Source organism: Taudactylus pleione, unplaced genomic scaffold (assembly GCF_031769625.1).
Source record: "Taudactylus pleione unplaced genomic scaffold, aTauple2 ptg001956l, whole genome shotgun sequence".
Lineage (NCBI taxonomy): Eukaryota > Metazoa > Chordata > Amphibia > Anura > Myobatrachidae > Taudactylus > Taudactylus pleione.
Window position 1 is genome coordinate 4,381,098 of NW_028286352.1, and position 26,118 is coordinate 4,407,215.

General features: G+C 44.5%; 1 protein-coding gene across 1 annotated transcript in view; it reads right to left on the reverse strand.

Moving 5' to 3' along the window:
- The window catches only part of ZFYVE26 (zinc finger FYVE-type containing 26), a 111,897-nt gene that overhangs the window by 69,726 nt on the left and 16,053 nt on the right, over window positions 1–26,118 (reverse strand). The window contains exons 6-14 of the mRNA XM_088465338.1: window positions 24,929–25,093; window positions 18,624–18,712; window positions 9,214–9,362; window positions 6,953–7,168; window positions 6,215–6,871; window positions 3,777–3,854; window positions 3,334–3,381; window positions 2,502–2,653; window positions 490–682 (exon numbers count right to left, since the gene is read on the reverse strand). Of these exons, the coding sequence (XP_088321464.1) occupies window positions 490–682; window positions 2,502–2,653; window positions 3,334–3,381; window positions 3,777–3,854; window positions 6,215–6,871; window positions 6,953–7,168; window positions 9,214–9,362; window positions 18,624–18,712; window positions 24,929–25,093 (1,747 nt within the window). The remainder of the gene's footprint in view (window positions 1–489; window positions 683–2,501; window positions 2,654–3,333; window positions 3,382–3,776; window positions 3,855–6,214; window positions 6,872–6,952; window positions 7,169–9,213; window positions 9,363–18,623; window positions 18,713–24,928; window positions 25,094–26,118) is intronic.

The following is a 26,118-nucleotide window of genomic DNA, read 5'->3' on the forward strand; positions in this document are numbered from 1 at the left end:
AGTGCTCTACCGCACAATATGTGTATATTAATACAGTTTACTATGAACCATGAGCAGTGTGCTTTTAAACTGTCCACTTTAACTGTTTCAGCGCTGGTCGCAGTGGGAGCTGGCTCTCCCTGTCCCGCAGCGGCCATGACACACTCTACCCACACTCCCCCAGTGCAGCGGGTCCAGGCCGCGGCATATAGAACACTAAAAGCACACTTATTAACACTCAGCGTGTAGCGCAGAGTATACATTTACAATGGGCGCCTGGTGCCTTTTTGTCCTTTTAAAAATGGCGGCACAGCACGGGGGTTAACCCCTTCAGTGCTGTGGCAGCCACTAACCCCGTGTGGCCTGCCTCTGGCCACACTGGTTTTATAGCCAGTAGAGGAGAAGAGTCTTAACGGTTAAGTCTCCATATCCTAAGCAGCAGCGGCTAAAATATGTATCCGCTACGTGTATCGCAGAGCAGTACAGCGTTGACGGTACGGCTTTACTAACCTGCTGCTGCCGCATTCCCTATTGCTTGCAGCGTAGAGCGACTGCTGCTCAGCTGTCTGATCCCGGCCTCAGAGCTCTGATTTTCTATCTTTTTTTCCACCTTTGAGAGCTCTCGTATGATCTCTTGGTATCGCTCCATAAAGATCAACTCCCCATAGCTTGGGCAAGACTGAAGGTTAAACCTCCTGGAGACCTGAAGAAATGTAAAATACAGTAATATAGGCTTATAGATTATATCAGTAACAAACAAACCCTCACACTAGAACAAGGGTAGGCAATAAGCGGAACCCCAGCTGTTGTAGAACTATACAACCCAGCATGGCCAGCCACAGCTTTTGCTCAATGACCAGGCTAAAACTGTTGTTGATGTGTAGTTCAAAAGCAGCTGGAGGGGCGCTGATTTCCCATCCCTGCCCTAGAATGTATCATATTCTTTACAATGATCAATCTCATCTCTGTACATATTTTAAACATTATACCAGAGGTTCCCAAACTCCGCCATTACAGTCCATGTTTCAAGGCTATCCATGATTGAGCACAGGTGATTAATTAGAACCTCAATCAGTTTGATTTAACCAACATGGATATCCTCTATCTATCTATATATATATATATATATATATATATATATATATAAATATATATATATATATAATTATTGATAGACATAGATAGACAGAGTTTTAGATCAGCACCCCATGTAATAGATGCAGCCACCGGGGTGCAATTACCAAAGAGCTTGATTCACAGCCAGAGATATAGATATATTATATAAATATGTAGATGTATATATATATATATATATATATATATATATATATATTATATATATATAAATAAAAACTAGAACTGTTTTAGAGTGCTCAATGTGCTAGTATAACTGATGTACTGTATATATAAGTATAAAATAAATATTTGTAAAGTATTAAAACTTAATATCCAATGCGTTTTGTCTGGGTATCAGACTTCTTCAAGGGAAGTCTGATACCCAGATGAAACGCGTTGGCGGCTCCTCTTACCTTTCATGAACTTACTATGGTTTTACCAGATAAGCCTTTTATTTTTATTCTAATATGTTTTTTAAAATCATCATGCTCAGTACCCGATTACTGAATGCTAACCCTACTTCATATGATTAAAATTGGTTATAAATAAATTGTCTTTTTAATACTAAATTGTTTACATAATTCCTATTCACATTTTCATGTGACATTACGGTTGCACACTAAAATACTGTAGGTTGATAATTGTTTCTTGCTTTGCACTATGCACTTTATGGTATGAATCTAATAATAACACTTCTTTCAAGTACACAGTACACTGAAGATATCTTAGTTATTTATTTCACCGCATTATAGCACATTTTGAAGCACAGCACTTTGAATATTAATTTTTAATACTTTACAAATATTTATTTTATTTTTGTATATACATCAGTTATACTAGCACATTGAGTGCTCTAACACAGTTCTAATTTTGACATGTTTTTAGCAACAACAGATCACCACTGTTTCACCTCTTCTGTTTGAGCTGACACCCATACTGTAGGGGAGTGCTGTATACATACGACGTCACATCCAACACCGGACATAATTCCCGTATTTTTGTACACAGTAATTTATTTACAAATATAATTTTTTTTCTATTTTTCATTGTATTTAGGATTTGTGGTATCTTCTAGCGCTGTTATCTCCCATTCTTACAAAATATATATTTTATAATATTTACCCACATATGCACACACAAATCACAGGACTCCAACTGGTGGAAGTATACAGGGAATATATAAGGACCAGCAGGTAGATATGAATTTAATCCAACGATTTTGGTCTCTAAATAGACCTTTATCAAAGCTTTAGCAGATGTTCTATGCATCTCTTCACCACCTTACAATCTCATTATCTTCTGGCTGCAATCCGCTTTATTCTTGTATTTTTAAAACAAATAACCAAATAAATAAGGAGTGCAGGAGAAATATGAGCACCTGTCACACAATGTGTGATGACTCCTACCTCATGGGCTTGTGTATAGTTCCCTCTCAGTATACAGGAAATGAGCAGATGCTCGGGTGCAGAGAGTAACATGGGAATTAGGGTGTTCCTCTGCGGCAATGGACTCCTGCCTTCCACCTCACTCCGGGCAGACAGATTGCTGGCACTGCTTCCTATAAGACAGCAAGAACCTTCAAACCTAAAAATTCAAATGTAGAAAGAAAACTGCACTAAGGGTCCTTCACAATTGTGAATCATGATTAATAACGACATTTACAGACACTGGAGAGCAAATAAATAGGGGAAGGGTTGCTCCTAAGGTTTCGGGCAGTCTTACTTCATCTGCATCTTGTCCTTGAGATGCTATAAATCTACAGAGCATGAAAATATATTGTTCTATAGTTGCACTGTTGTTTAAATCTTATTATTTAATTCCTGGCTACCAACATGGTTGAGGAGGTTACCCTGAGGGGTCTGACTACACTGTTGTTATCCCCGGGAGGTAGTCACCATTCCGGCGGTCGAGATACTAGCGCTCAGAATCCCAGCGTCGGAATCCTGGCTCCAGAATCCCGACCGTAAGCATCCCGATGGAAAGTCTTAAGGGGGAAGTGATAGGCTGCGGGAAAGGTGTGTTAGAGTTAGGGCAAGCGTTAGTACACTTACCTACGGGATTCCGGCATCCCGTCCGCCGTGATCCTGTACCCAACCAGTTATCCCCTACATTGCAATTACCGTATAGCTCCAATTGGTACTAAAGCATCAATGACTGGTGTGGCTATGGTGATAATGATATTACATTTAGAATACTTACTGAGGATAAGATATGTTTTCATTTCAATGTGTTTATTACCTGATGTACTTAGTTCACTGCTAGTGCTTTCCTTTAGTTTCTTTGATCCTGTTTCAATGAGGTAAAAGAAATGTTAAAAGGAGATTTCTGTAACTCAATCTCACAGTAACCCTCAATCTTTACGTACGCCAGTCTACTACTCCAACATTTAGAACAGCTGTATTTTAGCTATACAGGTATATTAAAGTAGACTGACCAAGAAAATATTTACATACTGTAAAACCATAAAACTTTCAGAAAATAGAATCCAGGACCAAAGCATACAGCTTCCAGACATATCACAGATTCATACGGTCCACACAAACTAACAGAGCGCAAAACAGCCACGGAAGTTGTGAAACGTACTATAGGCCTAGACCCAACAGTGTAAACGGAACAGAGTCTAAAAAATTATATATTATTGTGCATCATCAGAAAAACTCACAATATCGGACTCTACCTACCTTTATTCCTTCTGCGTCTTTTGACGCTGTGTGTTTTAAACATCCGTGAATGTAACCGTGCAGAAAGAAGTTCTTCCTCTAGAAAGAAAACAGTGTAGAAAATGGGTACTTGCAATGGGTGGTGCAATAAATTACTAGGTTTTATTCGCTCCCTCCCAAAAAGCAGTAAGAGTGGCGCTCGTCAATTAGCAGCAGTTACAGAAGGGTGTTAGGCTCCTTACCTCGAAAATACCAGAAAATATATAAAAATGACAGCGCTGTGGTTTTTATTTTTTCGCACCCCAGCAGTCAATGTTTGCTGACCAGTAGATCGAGGTTAAATGTTTATCAGCCTTCTGTGGGATTTCTAATTTAATTGAACAATGCTGCACAGCCTCTAAATTTGTATTGCTCAGTATAATTACATGCTTAATTATACCCCTTTTACACCAGAACAAAAACATGGGCTTTTTCTGGGTCTACCCGGGTCACAGTTCCGTATAAAATGGTCCCTGAAAAATAACCCGGGTCAAGTGACCAGGCAATCCAACCCAGGTAGCTACTAGGGTCAGAGGTTGCAACCTGGATTATCCGACCCGGGTCATGCCTAAAATGAGCTGATTGGTGGTTGTGGAGCAGTCACCTCCCACTTTTTATGACCTCACAAGTTTAGCAGGGCAGACCTGGGTTCAGTGTGAACGGGGCTGACCTGGGAATAACCCAGATCAATGGTGCTGTGTAAACGTTGTGTCTGACCTGGGTTGGAACCATGTCTGAAAACCCAGGTCGGACCCGGGTTTTTGGTGGAAAAGATGTATAACAAACAATCATATTGAGGGTTTTGCATGAGCTTACAATTAAAATCTTTTTTCTCAATGCTGTGTGTAGTGACCCAAGAAGAAACATATAACATAATGAAGATGCCAAAGTATTAAATGTATTCATTCCGAGAAAAAAAAAAAAAAAAAAAGTAGTATTCATCATTTCCTGCTAGACATTATGGGATTGAGTCTCATGCTATAGGTTTTTTTATTTTTTTATTTCTTACTGCGCATGCGTCTAAATCGCACCACGCATGCAGCCCGATTGCTTTTGTACAGAGTCGCAGTAGCGATTTCAGATGCACGTGCAGAAGTGTATTGAAAATGTATTGGGCGTTACTGGGTGATGGTAGGGAGGTGGCTATTCACATGCACGGACATGGTATGTCTCATGGGCATGTTATAGGAGTGTCACAGGCGTGTCGTTGAAATAGTTGCGAGCTCAGAGGTTTAACGGCTCACATTGGAGGCCATAGTTTGACGTAGGATCTGCACCTAGCATGGGTCTGGGGCAAGCTTCCTTCGATGGTGCAGCTAAAGATGCAACAAGCGGTATTTGAGCGTCCAAAGACTCTCAAAGAGGTGCATCAGTCCTTAAACATGCAGACACACGGTGGTACACCTGGGAAGGGCTTGTAACGGTATTCGGTTACGGACGTCTCTGCTTCCGACTGAGAGTCAGCCCCAATGATTTTCCGCCATCACAATTACACTGGGTGCACCCTATGCGATATGTCGTTATTACAGCCGATGAATGACCTATCGCATAGTGCACCTGCGGGTGTGGACAGATGATCGGTCTGAATGAAGATGTTCACACACATCAGGTCGGCCATGCAGCACAGCCGATGCCGATATATTGGTACATCCAAGTCTGCATGTGAGTACAGGCAACCCATCAACCACCCGTACACTGGCCGCAGGTACCTCAGACACTGACATCATAACTGGGCAGGCAAATTTGTGTTATCCACCCAGTTGCGATGTCTGGCCACACATATCGAGCAGCCGATTGGTAAATGCGTAGAACTTGCCAAACCGCATGCTCAGTCGGCTGGTCCGCAGCTGAGTCAGCAAAGTGTGTACCCAGCTTTCCAAGCAAAAACAGGAGAGGACACAGAACTGCTAATCATTCAAGTAATATACTGTAAATAGAAGGCTGTGCTACATAAAACGCTAAAAACTGCCAAATTCCATTTTCATTTTTAATAGTAGATCTACTGGACAAGGGCGGGATGCACCATCATCAATAATGCAGTCAAACACCCGAAAATACAGTTTACAGGGGTTTGACCACATATCTGATATGCACCAAGCTGGGTAACGCCATCTTTAGAAGGCGTTACCCAATAGAAGCCTACAAACTTTTTTACACAAAGTACTGCGAGAGGGATCCAATTAGATCCCTCCCAGCACCCTCAGTGGCATGCGCATAGGGGCTCCTGGGTCATAAACCCAGAAGTCCCTCTCTCACAAAGCACAGCTCTTATCGGGAGAGCGGTTGTTCCTCATGCATACCGGCATTAACGCAGGCACGCATGGGATGAGTGGTGGTCTTCATGCATCCCGCCTCAAGTATTTTTATATAAGATGCTGCATGTTACTCTGGCCTAAATAGAACTGCCATGTGCCACTAACCTGCGATTCTGTTGCTCATCACCACCTTGTATCTCCACTGGGCTTCAGAAATATACTTAGACAACTGCACCAGTCTGTTGTTGAACTCGTCATCTGCCGCGGAGATGTGAAGATTAGTAGATAGCTTCTGCTCCTCACTGAGGGCATTTCCGCTGGATTGAACAGAGTCAGTAATGAGTTCTACTTGTTCGTTCAACAATTTTAAGAAAGTGTCTAATACAACTTCATCAACCAAGAATCCAGACACTCCACTGGTGAAGTGTTTTAGTTGTAAATAGTCAGGTCTCATTTCCCGTAAAGTGCTCGGAGAGTTTTCTGTAACAGTTGGTGTTGATCCTTGGGAGACACCGCTCAAATCAGCAATGTTAAGATGACTATTGTTCTGTTGGGGACTTTCCATGGGAGATGAAAATAAAGAGTCCACCTTGTCGATGCTGCTGTCCAAGCTCCTAAGTCTACCAACTTTCAAGTCCAAGTCTTCATCGCCGTCTTCCATGGCATAGTCCTCCGGGAGCGAGGGTGCCGAATTCAGCTCAGCGAGTGATACAAACAATAAGGAGAAGATGTTCTCCAGAAGCTCCAACCTCAATGGAGAAGGCAGGAGACACAGGTAATACTGGCACTTGGTAATATACTGCACAAACAGACTTGAATAGTCTAGTAGAAAAAAAAACGGATTAATATACAAGTATGCCATAAAACACAAAACATAATTTTCATTTAGCTAAAGCATGATACCTTGAGAAAGACTGTGCTCCTTCCCCGAGGATTTGGTAAACTCTACATCCTCCATGGAGCCATTCATCTGGCTGGTATGACAATCCTTGCACTGAACGTGCTTGTGAGCATTGACACACAGTGCATAGATGGCATACTTCATCGCACAGAAGGCCTGGAACACAACAGTGTTGCGATGCTGTGCCTGGTCATGGGCATCTCGATGACTTACACAAACTGCAAACAAGTACATCAGTAGTTCATTCATCTGTATGCCTCAATTGGTAGATAGTAGAGACCACACATTACACTATAGAATATGTCCCACCCACATTTCACACAGGCTTAAATACAGGAACAAAACATGAAATCATGAAGTCACATCTACTAGTTAATCTTTATTATATAGCATTTTATTGTCTAGATGTTGTCCATGTATTTCCTTTTTTCCCCCCACACAAAACGAGGTAAAATTAAAGTACCAGTCTTTTTTTTTAATTTTTAAAATCAAGAGACATTTTCTATTATGATGCTACTGAAGAAGATATTACAAAGTTGGTCGATAAACTGGTATATGAATTAAGACAAGTTAAGATTATGCACCCAGACTGTTATAATAATGAAGCTACTTACAAATTAAACTAGAAACTGGGCAAGAGTAACCTACCTCCTCCACCTATTGATCAAATTGTCACTACATCAAGGTGTTCATTCTAGCACCCTGTACCTGCAGTTCCTCTTCCCTGTCTGGTGGTGTCACTCTCAGCTGTGGTGCTTCTAGCACACTCAGCTGATGCAACAAATTTCTCACATACAGAACACAGTGTGACAGAACAAAGAGTGACACCCCAGGCAGGAAAGAGGAACTGCTATTAGAGAATGCAACACTTTAGATCAGCCTTGCGCCCTACATCCCCCAAATAAGCCTCTTCTTACAAATATAAAGCAATTGCAAAATGTGTGAAGGTAATGGTAAAAACTACAAAAGGTGCTTTAGAAGGGGCGTGCCCATACACACCAATAAGGTCTACTGCTGTAAACGTCTACGTTCAGCCTCTGGACCCAGGGAATTCAGTCTTTGCTGCTTTTGCCATGTCAGTACCTTTGATAATCTATGCGGCCTCCTTGATGGCAGCTGGGTCAAACTTTGCGAACATGAGGAACAAGTGCCCTATGCTTTGTGTCTGGCAGAAAGCTTGAGGTCAAACAGCTACACAGCTACTGCACTGACTAGTTCACCTGGAGAGGTGCTACACTGAGTATAGCATACATATATATATTTTCAGCTGGTGCGGCTGGCAGCATCTACGTATGAGGCAATAGTGGTGCTCCCTAAACCTGGTACAGGCCTATTTCCCTGCTAAGTTCCCACTACTAGGGAAGGATAATCAGCTATTGGGTGTAGAATTTTTCAAGTATCTAGGGACAGCCAAAACAACTAAAGTGCCATTCCTTCCTTGCCTCAATATACCTTGGTTAGAAACATTCAAACATGAGATGCCAGGTGGTCGTCAACTCACGGGACAATCATGGTCCAGTGGGGTACACACAAAGAGCTTTATGGTGGAGATCCACAAAACCGATGACAGGTCAAGGGGGAGATCCATCAAAAGGTAAACTGGACTAAGCATTCATGATCATGGTCTATGGACATATGGTTACTTATACCTCCTCTCATGGCCTAGATAGCAAACCCTGATTCCATGTTTGTATCATTGCCATTGAAGGAACTTGTTGAGGGCTTTTGGGTCTCCGTTGGCACCTTTACTGGTTGGTAATCAATGCTGGTCTCTTTAGCTGGTTTTGTCAATAGAGTAGGTCAACTACGTGCGGACAACCCATTAGGATTGGAGAAAAGATGTGAGACTCCTATCTACTTGCTTAAAGCAAGAATTTCACGTGGGGCCATTCAATTGTTGCATGGGCAGCAATTAATGAGCGCCCATTTTTGCAATTAAATTGTCCTGGGCGCTCATTATTGCCGTCTTTACACCCTATGAGACCTGGTTTAGCCATGTAAAACGGCTAAACCCATCTAAACTCTTGGTTAGGGAGCCTTAACCAGGGATTTCTCACACCGCCGGCTAGTTTATGTGCACTACAGTAAGAGGAATAGGAGTTATAGTGCAAAAAGGAGGAGAAAACCGATGCAGACAAGAACAATGTGGATTAAAAAAATTTTTTTATTGAAAGGGTGCTACATAATAGATTTATAGACGTAAACACAATACAAACTTAAAAAAAATTAAAAAAAACGTACACATGACACACATGGAGCCCACCTTCATCTGAGAGTCCCCTCTTCAGAAGTTTCAGAACCTCTACCTCATTAAGCTCTGGCAGGTTAGTGAGATGATGGAGAATATACAGAGCAGAATGGCTATCCAGGCTACTTAGGTGACGTAAAATGTCTTTCTTGGGAATATCTTGACTATAGAATTCCAAAGAAAAAAATAAGTCAGAGCTTTATTCATACAGAACATTTCTATTTAATCTTAAACTATATTAAGAAAAAAAATAAAAATAAAAGATTTTGCCGCTATATTTAAAGAGACAAGCTGTTAGAATGCAGATTTTGCCTTATAACCGATTGCCGCTTTCAATTTAGTGACAATCGCCAAAGTCAAGCATATTCCTTAATCTCTCTACCTATTACATAACCCACAAATATCTTGACACGCTGTCCATCAGCAAATTCAACATTGGAGGACAGTAGAATTTAACAACATCAATGCTATAAAGGAGAAAGCTGGATTGTTTTAAGTCAGTGGTTCTCAAACTCAGTCCTCAGGACCCCATAAGGTTGACGTTTTAGAGGTCACATAGATGGTGCACATAGGTGTACAGATGTGTCCACATACAGCTAGCCTTCTTGCACGTTAAACAGCCCTTCTAGTCGCGCCATGCCGTAGCTTGACTCTGTAGCGCCGAACGCCTTTTCATGCAACGGTTTACCTTAAAATGCGTCTTATTTGCACAGCGGTGCGAAAAGAGCGCTCAAGCAGCTTCTGCTGATTAAAAGAATATGCGGCATGCCTATTCTATGTGCGACTGCTGGTGTATCTGCATGCGCTACCAAGTCACACGACACTCACGTTATGCAGGGTTGCCTACCCTCCCGATTTGGCCGGGAACCTCCCGATAATCGGGTGCAGCACCCCGCAATTTACTGGTAAACCCGCGCTGCGAGGGCGGCCAGTGACGCGATTCACGCTGAATCACGTCATTTTGGCCCCGCCCCCTGCTTCACAATGCCTGTATTATCGACATTGTGTAGCGGCGGTGGAGCCAAAATGACGCGATCGCATGACCCCACCAACGTCACACCTACAAACGGCAGGCTCTCACCCAGCCACGCCCCCTTTTCTGGCCACGCCGATCTGGCTGCTCCAGGAAGGAGGGAGCAGCCAGAAAGTCGGCAACTATGGTGTTATGCGTGACGTGTCTTGTAGCACACGGATCAACCACAATCAAGAAGGGTGAATAGAAGTTCTTCAGTGCACTTTTCTTATCTTATTCTTCTGGACTTATGATTATTGCATTAGACTTTTTGTGAGATATTCCATTATTGCTGCAAAAGTGGTTCACAAATAGGCTAGTCAGCTCCTTGGGAAAATATAATCTTGTACTCTGCATATTCTGACGGTTTTCTAGTACAGGATAATATTTTCCCAAGGAACGGACTAGCCCATTGTGAGCCACGTCTGCAGCAATAATTATGAACAGGATTAAGGGCTTATTACAGAATAGTTGGTTTAGATATATTTTGTACCAGTAGGAACACCATCTGCAAGTGCATAAAAAAAAAGCAGCAGTAAGACGACCATTCACTGGGAAAGAATGAGATTTCTTGTAGTTGAGTATCCAATCATGAGGTTCCAAAACCTGGACATGTCCTGCATGTGGGTCTGATGCAATGTCAGAGACCTCTTTGATAGATCATTCTGGTAGTGAAGAGGAGTTATCACAGATTTACTGCCATCTTCATGGTAAATACAATCTGAACTGTCAACTGGCCAGTGAGGTTGAGTATGGGTCAAAAAGGACCATTCCAATCTCCAATGTTCCTCTGGAACTACTACTGCTGAGGGTGAGGACTGAATGGCTTCCCTTTACTGGGTCTTCAAAGAAGGCCAGTGGTGAAGAATCATCTGAGCGAGGACTTAAGGAGATCTATGATGTATCTTGCTAATGGTTCATCTCACCATGGCGTCTGTGGTGGAATCAAACCACCTGTCCCGGAACAGAAGCAGATGGGCTTCCACCATGGGGATTCAAAAAAGTGGGTACCCTGCTTGTCACCCTGACAGCTTGTTGAAAGGTTTGAAAGCTTGATGCTTAGCTGCCGAAGCCTGTTTACCTCACTGCTGACTTCCACGGGAGGGGACAGTTGTCCTCTGAAGGTCTGACTAATCATCTTCCCAGAAGGACGAAATAAACATAACCTAGGACACTTCATCTGGGGGCATTAACTTGGCGTAAGAACACTCTTTATTCATGTGGCAAAATAAATGGCTGAACAAAATTACCCCCCCCCCCATCCTCCCCAAGGGCAGGGACTACATAGCTAGACAATTCGGCAACATTTTAACTCTAGAAATCAGGTATAATTATTCCCTACCTAAAGTTAGTAGCAATAATAGAGTTAACATATACAACCATACAGAAAGCATTTGAATGGAATCCAATGGTGAATTCAAACCCAAAAGAACCACCAATCTAGTTATAATAAATTATTAATACTCTAAGACAGAGGTTCCCAGGCTCGGTCCTCAAGGCACCCTAAAGGGGCCTATCCATTAGCAGATCTTTTTCAAAAGATGAAAGACAAAAGATTATCCCTTGAAAATTCCTGGGGCAGCGGTGACAGATATCTGTCACATGACAGATTTTTTGCAAACGACGAACGATATTGCATGACATCATTCAGGGAGTGGATTTTATTTTAGGATTCTATTAATTTTCATTAAAAAACAAGAGATATGGTAAGAACTTACCTTTGTTATCTCTGTTTCTACGAAGTCCATAGGGTCCACAGGGTTGACCTTGGGGTATAGCTGGATCCGGATCCACGGGCACCACGCAGTTAAAGCTTTGCTGCTCCCAGGATGCACTTGGGTCCGTCCTCCTTTATACCCCGCCCCCGGCCACAGGCACCTCAGTTGGTAAGCAGCTAAGGCCGGAGGAGGAGACTAAACAGAGAGAAGGAAGACTGGAACACACAAGAAACCATACTCACAGAAATGGGAGACGGAAAACCGGTGATCAGCCACACAGCCCATTTCAAGCCAGGTGCGTCAGGGCGGGCGCCCTGTGGACCCTATGGACTTCGTAGAAACAGAGATAACAAAGGTAAGTTCTTACCATATCTCTTGTTTTCTACTTCATGGTCCATAGGGGGTCCACAGGGTTGACCATGGGGATGTCCCAAAGCAGTTCAACTAAGGGCGGGGACGCTCCTGTGCTGAAAGGAGTACCCGGCGCCCAAAGGATGCATCCTGAGAGGCGAAGGTGTCAAACGCATAGAACCTCAAAAACGTCTGAATTGAAGACCAAGTGGCCGCCTTACACAGCTGAACAGCGGAGGCGCCACGTCTAGCAGCCCAAGAGGGAACCACAGAACGAGTGGAATGAGCCTTAACAGAGGCTGGCACAGGTAAACCCTCCTGTGCATAAGCCTCACAAATAACGGAACGAAGCCAACGGGCTAACGTTTGCTTGTTGGCAGGCCAACCCCTCTTGTGAAAACCGAAGAGGACAAACAAAGAATCCGACTTCCTAACCGAAGCAGTCCGGTCCACATAGATTCTAAGTGCCCGGACTACATCTAAGGAAGCCTCACCAGCTGAAAGATCAGGTGACTGAAAAGCTGGCACAACAAGTTCCTGATTAATGTGGAACTTTGAGACCACTTTGGGCAAAAACTCAGGACGCGTGCGGAGCACCGCCTTGTCCTGGTGAAAAATCAGAAAAGGAGGGCGACAGGAAAGCGCCCCCAATTCAGACACCCTCCTGGCAGAAGCAATTGCCAGGAGAAAAATGGTCTTAAACGTCAGCCACTTGAGCTCCACCGACTCAAGCGGCTCAAAAGGAGGACCCTGCAAGACCCGCAGTACCACCGCCAAGTCCCAAGGAGCCACCGGAGGCACGAAGGGAGGCTGGATCCTGAGAACAACTTGGAAAAAGGTGTGAACATCTGGCAGTGTAGCAATCAGTCGCTGAAACCACATGGACAAAGCAGACACGTGAACCTTCAGAGAGGCCAGGCGTAAGCCGAGGTCCAAACCCGATTGAAGAAACTCCAAGATTCTGGAAACCCGGAACACCTGAGGGTCATAGTTTCTGGATTCACACCACTGAAAATAAGTGCGCCACACCCTGTGGTAAATCCGCGCGGAAGCAGGCTTGCGTGCCCTAAGCATGGTACCAATGACCGAACTGGAGAAACCCCTAGACCTCAAGACGGCTGTCTCGAGAGCCACGCCGTCAAAGACAGCCGACCCAGATCCGGGTAAAGGCAGGGCCCTTGAGACAACAGGTCCCGACGCTGAGGGAGAAGGTACGGAGCGTCGATGGAGAGGCACCTCAGATCGGAGTACCAAGGATGTCTGGGCCACGCCGGAGCTATAAGCACGAGCGTGCCGCCGTCCTGCTTGAATTTCCGCAGAACCCGAGGAAGCAGGGATATCGGAGGAAACAGATACGCCAGGTGAAACGTCCATTTCACCGACAGTGCGTCTACCAGACAGGCGCCTGCGTCTCTTGTCCTTGACCCGTAAACGGGCAACTTGTGATTGTGACGGGAGGCATCAAGTCCAGCTCCGGCAGCCCCCACCTGTCCACGAGTAGCTGAAACACCTCTGGGTGAAGCGACCATTCCCCGGGATGCACGTCGTGACGGCTGAGGAAGTCAGCCTCCCAATTGAGGACTCCGGGAATGAAGACTACCGAGATCGCTGGAATGTGACACTCCGCCCAAGCAAGAATGCGAGACATCTCTGACATTGCTGCCCGACTGCGAGTCTCTCCTTGGTGGTTGATGTACGCCACCGTGGTGGCGTTGTCGGACTGCACCTGAACCGCCCTTCCGTGAAGAGCGGGGCCGGACGACTGCAGGGCACTGTATACCGCCCGCAGTTCCAGGATGTTGATAGGGAGAAGTGCTTCTTCCGCGGACCAACGACCCTGAAGCGATAATGAGCCGGTCACTGCACCCCAACCCCGGAGACTGGCATCCGTCGTGAGCAGGACCCAGTCCGGGATCCAAAAGGGGCGCCCCTCGACCAGATGCGCTGTCTGAAGCTGCCGAACCACCGGGGACAACACCAGCATCTGAGAGTGGATCCGGTGAGGTAACCCGTTCCATTCCGATAGAATCAGCCCCTGCAGGGGCCGGGAATGGAACTGGGCAAATTCCACCATGTCGAATGTCGACACCATGGACCCCAGAACTCTCATAGCCGAATGGACCGACAGGCGGCAACTGCTCAGGCAACTGTGTATCCGCAGCTGCAGGGAGGAGACATTCTCCGGAGTCAGGAAAATCCGTTGCTGACGAGAATCCAGCAGGGCTCCCAAATGAACCATCCGCTGTGATGGAATCAGGGAGGACTTCTTCCAATTTATCAACCACCCGTGTGCTTGAAGACAAGCAATGGTCAGGTGGAGATGTCGAAGAAGCACCTCCGGGGTGCTCGCCAGCAGCAGAAGATCGTCCAGGTACGGCAACAGACGTAGACCCTGACACCCTCGGAGCCGTGGAAAGGCCGAAAGGCAACGCCCGAAATTGGTAGTGATGGTTCAGGATAGCAAACCTCAGATACCGCTGATGTGCCGGTGCTATGGGCACATGGAGATAGGCGTCCTGGATATCGAGGGAGACCATATAATCCCCGGGTTCCATCGCCAGAATGATGGAACGTAACGTTTCCATCCTGAACTTGGGAACCCTAAGGTATCTGTTCAGAGACTTCAAATTCAGGATAGGGCGATGAGAACCATTGGGTTTCTGTACCAGAAACAGAGTAGAATAGTACCCCGTCCCGCGCTGAGACTGCGGAACGGGAACAATGACCCCTGCTTGTAGCAAGGATTCTATAGCTACCTGAATCTGACCAGCTTTGGTCTTGTCCAGAGAAGGACTCGTGCAGAAAAACTGGTGGGGCGGCCTGAACCGAAAAGACAGGGCGTACCCCTGAGAGACTACTTCTCGAACCCAGGCATCCGTGGTAGTATTGTGCCAACACTGGGCGAATTGGAGAAGTCGGCCTCCCACTCTGGGGTCCCCCAGAGAGAGGCCCGTCCCATCAGGCAGCAGGCTTATCCTCCTGCTTGGAAGAAGGGCGCCGAGCACTCCATGCCTGCTTCTTGGGCTTGGGTGCGGCCTTGGTCGCCGAATGTCTCGGGAAGGACTGGCCCTTGGCCTTACCCTGAATCCGAAAGGACCGAAAGGCAGAGCTCCTCACTTTAGCCGGCGCAGAGGCCGAAGGGAGGAAAGCCGACTTGGACTTAGCCAAAGTATCCACTATTTTGTCCAAATCCGGACCAAATAGTAAATCACCATTAAAAGGCAAGGCCTCCAGACCCTTTTTTGAATCTGCATCAGCCCTCCAGGACCTCAGCCACATGGAGCGCCGAGCAGACACCGCTGCAGCCGACACCCCAGAAGTGAGCAGGCTGACATCCAAAGACGCTTCCCCGATATAGGAAGATGCATCCCGCATCTGTCCCACTAACGCTCTCTGGATATCCGGAGCCTCATCAGGAAAGGTATCCTCCAAGGCATTGGCCCAGGCCTCAATGGCTTTAGCCACCCAGGAGATAGCCATGGACGGGCGAGCCACCGCCCCGGAAAGAGAATAAATGGACTTTAAACAAGTCTCCACCTTCCTGTCCGTGGGATCCTTCAAAAAGGAGATAGACGGCAATGGCAGCGTCGCGCTTTTGATCAAGCGGGTAACGTGGGAATCCACCGCCGGCGGAGTCTCCCATTTCCTGCAATGAGCTTCAGGAAAAGGATAGTTCGCCGCCAACCTCTTCTGTGGATGGAACCTTTTACTGGGTAATTTCCAGGCCGCCGCCATATGATCCGTTAATTGATCAGACAGGGGGAACACAGTTGAAGTCACCTTGGCCTTTTTAAAATTAGGAAACTTCGACCTAGGAGCCGGCGCATCATCCTCAACATGTAGGATAGCCCGCACCGCCCTAACTAAGGCTGGAACATTAATGGAGTACTTAGCTTCCACCTCCTGCCCCATGGCATCAGAGTCAGAGTCCTCATGGATTTCTCCATCATCTGAGGACACTTCCGAGTCCGACAACTGCGCAGCTAGTGAACTCACAACCGGACGTTTAGACGCCCTTGGTGGCACATCACTTTGCAACATCGACTGAAACGCCGAGGATGAAGCCGCCAGACTCTGTACGGAGCTGGAGAGAACATCCACCCAAGGCGGAGGAGCCGTCGGAGCAAAACTCTGCAAAGGCACTACAGACTGACGCGTCACTGGGGAAGACTGCACATACACAGGCAGTCCCGAGTAAGGACCCACAGTCTGGGCCCCAGGGGGAGACCGCAATATTTGCGGAACACACGGGGAATGGGGGATGGTGGGCTGAGGCAACGCCCTAGAAGGGACCGCTGATGGGACCGATAACCGGTCCGCAATAGACGCCAGCACCTGTGAAAACATCGCCCAAGGAGGGTCCTGTGACACAGGGGGATTGGAGGGGCCCGGTACCAGCTGGCACCGCCCGCACAGACCATCCTGAGATAAGTCCTCCTTATAGACTCCAGCAGCACAGCGTATGCAGGAAAATAGCACAGGAGCCACAGAGCGCTCAGTCTCCTCATCAGCCATGATACTGTAAATACACAAGAAATACGTATCACCCGAGCAATTACGGTTTTAACACCCGCGCACTCACCAGTATGCGACACAACAGCCCAGATATGGTACTGTGTAGCACACAACAGTATGTGACTGACCCCACAAATACGTGATTTATATAAGTGAGGGTCTCAGAAAAACGCCCTTCCCCCACACACCTGCCGGGCTGTAGGAGAAGGAAAGGGATAGTTATAAGCTGACAGTAAGGAGAATAAGTCACAGACAGGCAGCACTAGCAATAGTCACATACAATGCAGAAAAGTTAGTACTCACTGCACCTTCCGCTACAATCAACCGCCCAGATTCAGTGTCTGGGAGGGCTATAGCGCTGTGTACACTGTCCTTTAGCAGGGGAGAGGTACACAGGGGGACCGGTCCACTTGATACCGCCTGGGAGTCTGCGATGCCTGCCAGTAAAGATGGCCGCCGGAGACCTCAGAGGAGGAGTGGCCGTAAGATAAGAGTAGCTCAGCGACGCCAGACTGCTAGTTGAAAGGCGCGCAGAGCTGAGGGGAGGAGCCGCTAGACAGGGAAGGCTGCCTCCCCTGGCTAGCAATTAACCCCCGGGTTGCCGGTCCCGCTACCAGCCTGTTACCCTGGTGGTCTAGCGGACACGCGGGGTATTCCTCAATAGAGGGGGAGCCCGCCGCTAGCGCCTCCGGTCTGTCCCCAGAGACTGGAGGCTTCTGACTGCATACAAAGTATCCGCGGGCCGCCGCACGCGGCGACCCCCGGCTTACCGGATACCCGTCGCGTCCGGCAGCAGTCAAGGGAGTCCCCAGAGCCCGGCTAGTACAGGCTCTGGGGTCCCGCCGCGATCCCCAGAGCTGTACTGGCGTCGCGGCGCCAGCGGGGAGAAGGAGCGGCAGCGTGGACGTCCTAAAGGACAGTCTGATGCTGCCGCTCTAATAGTGTAAAAAAGTAGAAAAAAATAAAAAAATTAAAAATTTTCTATTTTAAAATAAAGCTTAGGGGCTGCTCCAGCAGCCCCACTGCGACAGGGTGACCCGACTCCGGCACGGCACCAACTAAAACTGAGGTGCCTGTGGCCGGGGTATAGAGGAGGACAGACCCAAGTGCATCCTGGGAGCAGCAAAGCTTTAACTGCGTGGTGCCCGTGGATCCAGATCCAGCTATACCCCAAGGTCAACCCTGTGGACCCCCTATGGACCCTGAAGTAGAAATATCGTTCACCGCTTATAAACTGACAGATACTTCTAATATCTGTCAACGATAAGCGATAATTGACCAACATGTTGCAGAGACAAAAGACAAAATTTATCGGCCGCGGGAGTGCACATTTTCATCGTTCAGAGCCGATCCATTAGCATATAAATTGAACGACTGAACGATAAATCGTTCATCGTTCAAATTTATCTACTAATGGATAGACCCCTTTACAGTCCAGGTTTGAAGGATATCCATGCTTGACCAAAGACAACTTAATTAGAACCTCAGTCAGTTTGAAATAATCACCTGTGCTCAACCAAGGATCTCTCTAAAACTGGAACTGTTGGGGAGCCTTGAGGACTGCGTTTGGTAACCTCTGCTCTAAGGGGTAAATTTACTAAAAGCGAGAGATTTTAGAAGTGGAGATGTTGCCCATAGCAACCAGATTCTAACTATTATCTTTTTGAAGGTGCTAGTTAAATGTTAGGTAGAATCTGATTGTTAAGGGTAAAGTCTCCACTTCTAAAAATGCTCACTTTAGTAAATATACCCCTCAGAGTACATTTTATAAAAGGAAATATGAAGACATAACAGAATATAAATGAAGTGAAATACATTTGGACGCATACCTGCTGTGTTCTATGCACCATTCTAAAGCTTCTACTTGAAACAGAAGTCCATCACAGAATTGTTTTAATACTGAATCATTGCATAGATCCTGCAAAATACATTAAAAAAAAAATATTAGTTGCAATAAATTGGATCTTTGACCTTATCAAAACATTCCAATGTAATACAATAGGGGATGTTATTTGGAGCTTAGTCAATCTAAAAAAAAAAAAACAGCTCTTTTTTTGAGGCGGCTATACCATCCCGATAGCAAAGATGGTTTGTTTACTTCCCACGTCAGAAACCGAGACGAGAAAAACAGAACATGAAAATATGCCAAAAGCCTGATCAGAGGTCAATTTGAGCCAATTAGCTAAAATAGATATAAAATATACAGCAATAGCTAAAAACGCCACAAGGAGAATGTGTAAATGAACAACAGAAAACTCAGTATACTGCGATTTTATTTGTTTATTTATTTTTATCAAATGGCGTTTACATACTATTATCCATCAGACACTCTTCTGTAGGCAATACATCTACGAGGAGATTCCCCGTTCTGCTGACTGCGGATTATAAAATGCAGATTAGTGGACATCTACAATTAGCTATCTGTAGGGGCATCGGCAAAACACAGCATGTTAAAATTCCCGACTCTGTGACTCCGATCATTTTCGGGTCTGAGGTGGCATTGTCCAACGGGCTGGCTTTAACCGATGCCCCGACCCAGGTATTGGCAGAACGAGGAATAGCCTCAATAGCTGCCTGATGTATTTGTAGCAAACAAGAGTATAAGTGTTCATGTGGAAATTTTTATTCTCAAATAAGACTAGGACAATGCTATAAGCGGACAATAGTATGGATGCTGCCTTTGAACTTGTTAGCTATATTTTGCCCAATAAACTGGAAAAAAATTCCTTTTTAAATGAAAATTAACATGTCAAATATTAAATGAGGAAAGTGTGAGCTAATCGTAGCACCAAGTTATTTTCTATGGGGAATGGAGACATTGAATACAGTGAGATAATACATTTGGCACCAAGAGCTCCTTGAATATTACATTAATTACATTTAAATCAATATGATATCACATGGACTGCAAGAGTGTATGACAAAAACTAGGACACTGGTGGGATGTATATTAACCTGTGACCTTTGTTAACCATTAAGAGGTTATAATAGAAATCTGCCAATAACCGTCCCAAGGCAAGTGGCAGTAAGATCTGAGGATGATCATATAACCTGTGATTAGATCAATGCAGCATAAACCCTGCCTTACATTGATGTGTGTAGTCCACAACTCTGTAATTAGTAGCGCCATCTAAAGGAGAGAACAGCCGCCGCCACACTGATGAGCTTATACAGAACACCAAATACAATCAGATGATTAACCGGACCAGCTCTTCGGTGGTAGTTATATCATAGGAGGTCATATTAGAATAAACCGAGGAGACCTACATACATGGCCACCTGGCTATTTCAGATGACATTATGGCAACTCATGCCATTGGGGCTCGGATACCACCATATTTATATGACGAGGCCCAAAAGGTGAGCAAGAATAATTGGTGAAAACTGCATTAAATTGCAGCACCATTTCCTAATATGCAAATAATCCCAACCCAACATAGATTAGAACAGTCCAATCGCAATGTAACATGCACATTCCTTGTAATATATCACAGGTTCTCAAACTCGGTCCTCAGGACCCCAAACAGTGCATGTTTTCCAGGTCTCCTCACAGAATCACAAGTAAAATAATTAGCTCCACCTGTGTATCTCCTCCATCACAAAATAAAATCACAAACAGTAACGTCTCAATGTACAGATGATATGGTTATCGTTAGCTTCATAGAATATAGCAGCAAACAGCTGGAGTGTTGTCTTACAGATGTGTCCTCATACATCCAGCCTCAATACACCATGTAGCGCGACTTGCCTGATGTGAGTGAGCCACCAGGTCCCGTGCTATACTGCTAGCGCCGGGCGTCTTTTTTTTGCAGAAATGGCATCTAATTTGCAATTAGGTGTGACTAGGAAGCACCAGCAGACTGTGCTGATTAACATGATATGTGACACCTGTATATCTGTGTGCACCTGAGTCTGTATATAGGAGACTGTGCAGAGTAATGTGATATGTGACACCTGTATATCTGTGTGCTCCTGAGTCTGTATATAGGAGACTGTGCAGAGTAATGTGATATGTGACACCTGTATATCTGTGTGCTCCTGAGTCTGTATATAGGAGACTGTGCAGAGTAATGTGATATGTGACACCTGTATATCTGTGTGCTCCTGAGTCTGTATATAGGAGACTGTGCTGAGTAATGTGATATGTGACACCTGTATATCTGTGTGCACCTGAGTCTGTATATAGGAGACTGTGCAGAGTAATGTGATATGTGACACCTGTATATCTGTGTGCTCCTGAGTCTGTATATAGGAGACTGTGCTGAGTAATGTGATATGTGACACCTGTATATCTGTGTGCACCTGAGTCTGTATATAGGAGACTGCGCTGAGTAATGTGATATGTGACACCTGTATATCTGTGTGCTCCTGAGTCTGTATATAGGAGACTGCGCTGAGTAATGTGATATGTGACACCTGTATATCTGTGTGCACCTGAGTCTGTATATAGGAGACTGTGCTGAGTATTGTGATATGTGACACTTGTATATCTGTGTGCACCTGAGTCTGTATATAGGAGACTGTGCTGAGTAATGTGATATGTGACACCTGTATATCTGTGTGCTCCTGAGTCTGTATATAGGAGACTGTGCTGAGTAATGTGATATGTGACACCTGTATATCTGTGTGCACCTGAGTCTGTATATAGGAGACTGTGCAGAGTAATGTGATATGTGACACCTGTATATCTGTGTGCTCCTGAGTCTGTATATAGGAGACTGTGCTGAGTAATGTGATATGTGACACCTGTATATCTGTGTGCACCTGAGTCTGTATATAGGAGACTGTGCTGAGTAATGTGATATGTGACACCTGTATATCTGTGTGCTCCTGAGTCTGTATATAGGAGACTGTGCTGAGTAATGTGATATGTGACACCTGTATATCTGTGTGCTCCTGAGTCTGTATATAGGAGACTGTGCTGAGTAATGTGATATGTGACACCTGTATATCTGTGTGCACCTGAGTCTGTATATAGGAGACTGTGCTGAGTAATGTGATATGTGACACCTGTATATATGTGTGCTCCTGAGTCTGTATATAGGAGACTGTGCTGAGTAATGTGATATGTGACACCTGTATATCTGTGTGCACCTGAGTCTGTATATAGGAGACTGTGCTGAGTAATGTGATATGTGACACCTGTATATCTGTGTGCTCCTGAGTCTGTATATAGGAGACTGTGCTGAGTAATGTGATATGTGACACCTGTATATCTGTGTGCACCTGAGTCTGTATATAGGAGACTGTGCTGAGTAATGTGATATGTGACACCTGTATATCTGTGTGCTCCTGAGTCTGTATATAGGAGACTGTGCTGAGTAATGTGATATGTGACACCTGTATATCTGTGTGATCCTGAGTCTGTATATAGGAGACTGTGCTGAGTAATGTGATATGTGACACCTGTATATCTGTGTGCTCCTGAGTCTGTATATAGGAGACTGTGCTGAGTAATGTGATATGTGACACCTGTATATCTGTGTGTACCGGAGTCTGTATCTGAAGCACAATTGGAACTTGGAATGAAAAAAGCTGCGGCTGCTACATTGTAGCACTTCCTGTACAGAATCAGAGGTTCAATCACACAGATATACAGGTATCGCATATCATATTAATTAGTGCAGTCTGCTGGTGCATCCTTGTCACATCGTATTGTGATTTAGACACATTTTTGGCAAAAACAAACATTAAAAAAAGACGCCCGGCACTAGCAGAGTCTCACAGGACCTGGCGGACCATGAGGGGCTTTTTGGCGTGACTGCGGCAAAGATATCTAAGGACACATCTGTATAAACATACATACATTTGATTGTTACCAAGAAACCGCTAAAGAACCTGAATAAAAAGCATATACTAGGGGTTAAAGGAACAGCATATCCCAATTAGAAGAAGGGTTTAATCTTCCTTATTTTATATTAAACGGGCTCGGTATAGATGTTTGACTGTCACAACATTATATAGCCGTAATGTCGACATTGAACATGTCAACGTGTTTATGATGTCAACACGGATATTATGTCGACATCATAGTTCGATTATGATTCTGAGCCCAACGGCAACCCTAAGCCTCCTGGAAGTGTCGACATTATGACAATGACGACATATCTATGTCATCATGTTTAACGTCGACATTTTCCATGTGTCAACAATTTACCATGTCACAATCCTCCACGCGTACACTGTGACCTCATATCTACTAATACAGTAACAGCAAAAGCAAATTGGCACAAATTATTCTACAAACCTTACGTGTCTGCACATTTACAAATGAGATTGGAAGCAGCCTTGCAACTTGATCAGCGAAGGTTAAAAGCAATAACTATCCATACAGTGCAAAGATAAACTCTTCCTAAAGGTTGTTGGATACTTGCTGAGATTTACTAAACAATTTCCGCCTGAGCAGGATATGCAAAACAGAGCTATTCTATTTGTGCTAAACAAGAAAAGATCTACTCAGAACTAGTAAAAGGGACACGTCACTCAAGCTTAGCATATTATACCCGCTGGAAGCACGACAATTGGCCTAAAGGCTACTTCACTGTAATAACATGCCGGACGCAAGGGCCTGGAGGATACAGCAAGGGTGAAAATATTGACCACCGTGAGATTCTTCATCCATTAAATAATTAAAAAACACCTGTAGACATAACCTTGGTATATAATAATAATAAATAATAAAATAATAATAATAATAAAATAATAATAGAGTATTTTTTCAGACAATATTTTGTTTTAAAAGTGACAATTTTCAAATAATCACGACGGGGTATTGGGAAAAGTTTTCAATAAGCAAACACACCTCGAATAAAACTCATTGGCTATGTCTATGTATTATTATTAAAAAAAAAAGGTGCCGATTTTGTAATTTACCATTATTCTATTAACAACACTTTTACCCAATTTTTTTTTCTAATCAACAATTAGCGTAAAAAAGACTTGCATATTCAATATAAAATGTATAAACAAATCCAACCACACAAACCAACCACAATTTTGACAGAATGTTCTATTTTTAAATGGGTAAACTTTCAGAATAATTACACTTATTAACCATTTCACTGTGCAATGCAATTACACCGGCAGATAATAGGGACACGGCAATTTGCAGACTTCTAACCCATATTGCCATTTTTTACGGATATCAATGAAAAACGTACACTATGCTGGATAATTCATGTTTTTGGGAGGAAAGACGGAAGTTCAGTACTGAAACACTGAGGCTCCAGAGGCAGCGGACATAAATTACAGTAGCAAATTGGAAAAACTCACAAGGCAAAGTAAACCACAAAAATGTTGATTAGACCATAGCACAATAAAATGAACAATCATCTCTAGGGGGTAAAATTACTTAAGGTGGATTTTAACGGATTAAAAATCAATCAACATCAATGTAATATTTCAGAGGCTAACTCGCACATTAATACCCTTTTACACCTAAATTCCGGGTCTGACCCGGAGTTGGAACAAAGTTCCTATCCGGATCAGACCCGGAATTTTGCCGGCGCTGACTCGGGATATTCCCGAGTCAGCGCCGCTCACGCCGCAGTCGGGTCTGCATAGACCCGGCTTTTGCGGAGTGAAAGTGGACGCTTGGAGATGACGTCATCTCCAAGCGCCACTGAAGCCGGGCCAATCGGCCGGCTAGCAGCGCACTCCAGGTCTTCGTGACCCGGAGTACGCTGTTCCCATAGCAGGGTTTCACGGGCTACGCCCGTGTTAAACCCTGCTAGTTACCTGGGTTGGATTGCCGGGTCACTCGACCCGGCGATTCAACCCTCTCCCCTTTTACACCAGGGAGCTGCCCGGGTTAACCCTTCAAAAACCCGGGTTTTAGCTCCGGTGTAAAAGGGGTATTACTAACAATTTTTTAATATAGATTTTTAAGTGTTCGCAAATGTGCGAAGTTGGTCGATTCAGAATGATTTTTTAATCAATTAAAATTGACCTTTAGTAAATTTACCCCCAGGTGTTAAACGCATTACAAAGCCATTCTATAGAACGCACAGAGCCAAATGTGCTGATTTTACCAGTATTTTGATGCCTATTTTCATTAAGATACAAAAGAAAAACTACTGCACGTTAACTTGACATTTCCTTCTACATATATTTCTTTTCAGTTTAGTAAACATACTTGATTTTTGTGCAAAATGTGCAAAAGTGATTTGGCAGACTCTATAGTCTGGAGGTGGGTCCATCCCAGCAGAGCAAGGAGACGTCTCAAGGGTTTAAACGTGTTGGATAGCAGTGAACTTAGGCTGGAGAAATCTTCTCTTTTCAGAAGGGTCAAGGCTGTCAGCTGAAACAGAAATGAGTTAGAATGCATACTGCACCTCTAATTACCAACATCAAGGCATAAAGACAAACTAATAAGATAATACTGTATTTCTCACCAGGGGGACAACATGTTCAGCAAAAGTCTTCAGTTTACCTACATTTTAAATATCCTTTGGGATCTTAAGCAAATTATTTATTCAGATAATCACTGAACCAAATCTGTGGCCGGAACCCACCGCTGTTTATGGGCCGGATTCAATTAGCGTCGATACCTTACCGCTCGAGGAAAAGGGTTGCATCAACTGACTTATGCCCCGGAGCTATTCAATTAGAAGCCCCTTTACCTTGCGCAGCTAACACGCATTAACCATAAATTCTGGAAGTAGAATCCAGAGTTATGGGGTAACACGTTCGCAGTAGCCACAAAAAGGGCAGAAACCCCTACTTAACGCTGATTTCTGTTCGTGTCTCAGGAGGAGAACAGAAACCTGCGCTAAATGCAGCCTGAGGCCTGCAACTGAATAGCCTCGGACACTGCTTTGAGGCTAATTGAATCAGGTGCTATATGTTAATTTTTAGGAGAATTTAACAAAGATTAACATTTTTTTTATTTACCCACATATTCAATGCCAACAGTTTTTTTTATATATACATATTTTTCCTTGCTAGTTGGTTTTTAAAAGGTACAGACTGATCAGTGCTGTACTTCACACAACATTTTGTATTTATAGGTGGGTGCAGACCCATTCACTCTTCATAGTCAGTGCCACATAAGTGAGCAGTCTCCTTTACATGCAATAATTCTGCTGGTGGTGGTAGCGAGACTGCCCTAGCTTGGTCCTCATACCAAAAACTAATGAACCTCGCTGATTCCACCTGCCCAAACTTGGTATGCACTTTGACTTGCAATCAATTTAATCTACTAAATGCAATTTTCCATTTCTCCATTTTTGCCAACCTCATCAAATAAAAAAAATAAAAATATAATTCCATACATATGACAATCCCATGAACCATTCTTTTTTTTTTCACTGCAAATTAATGGGA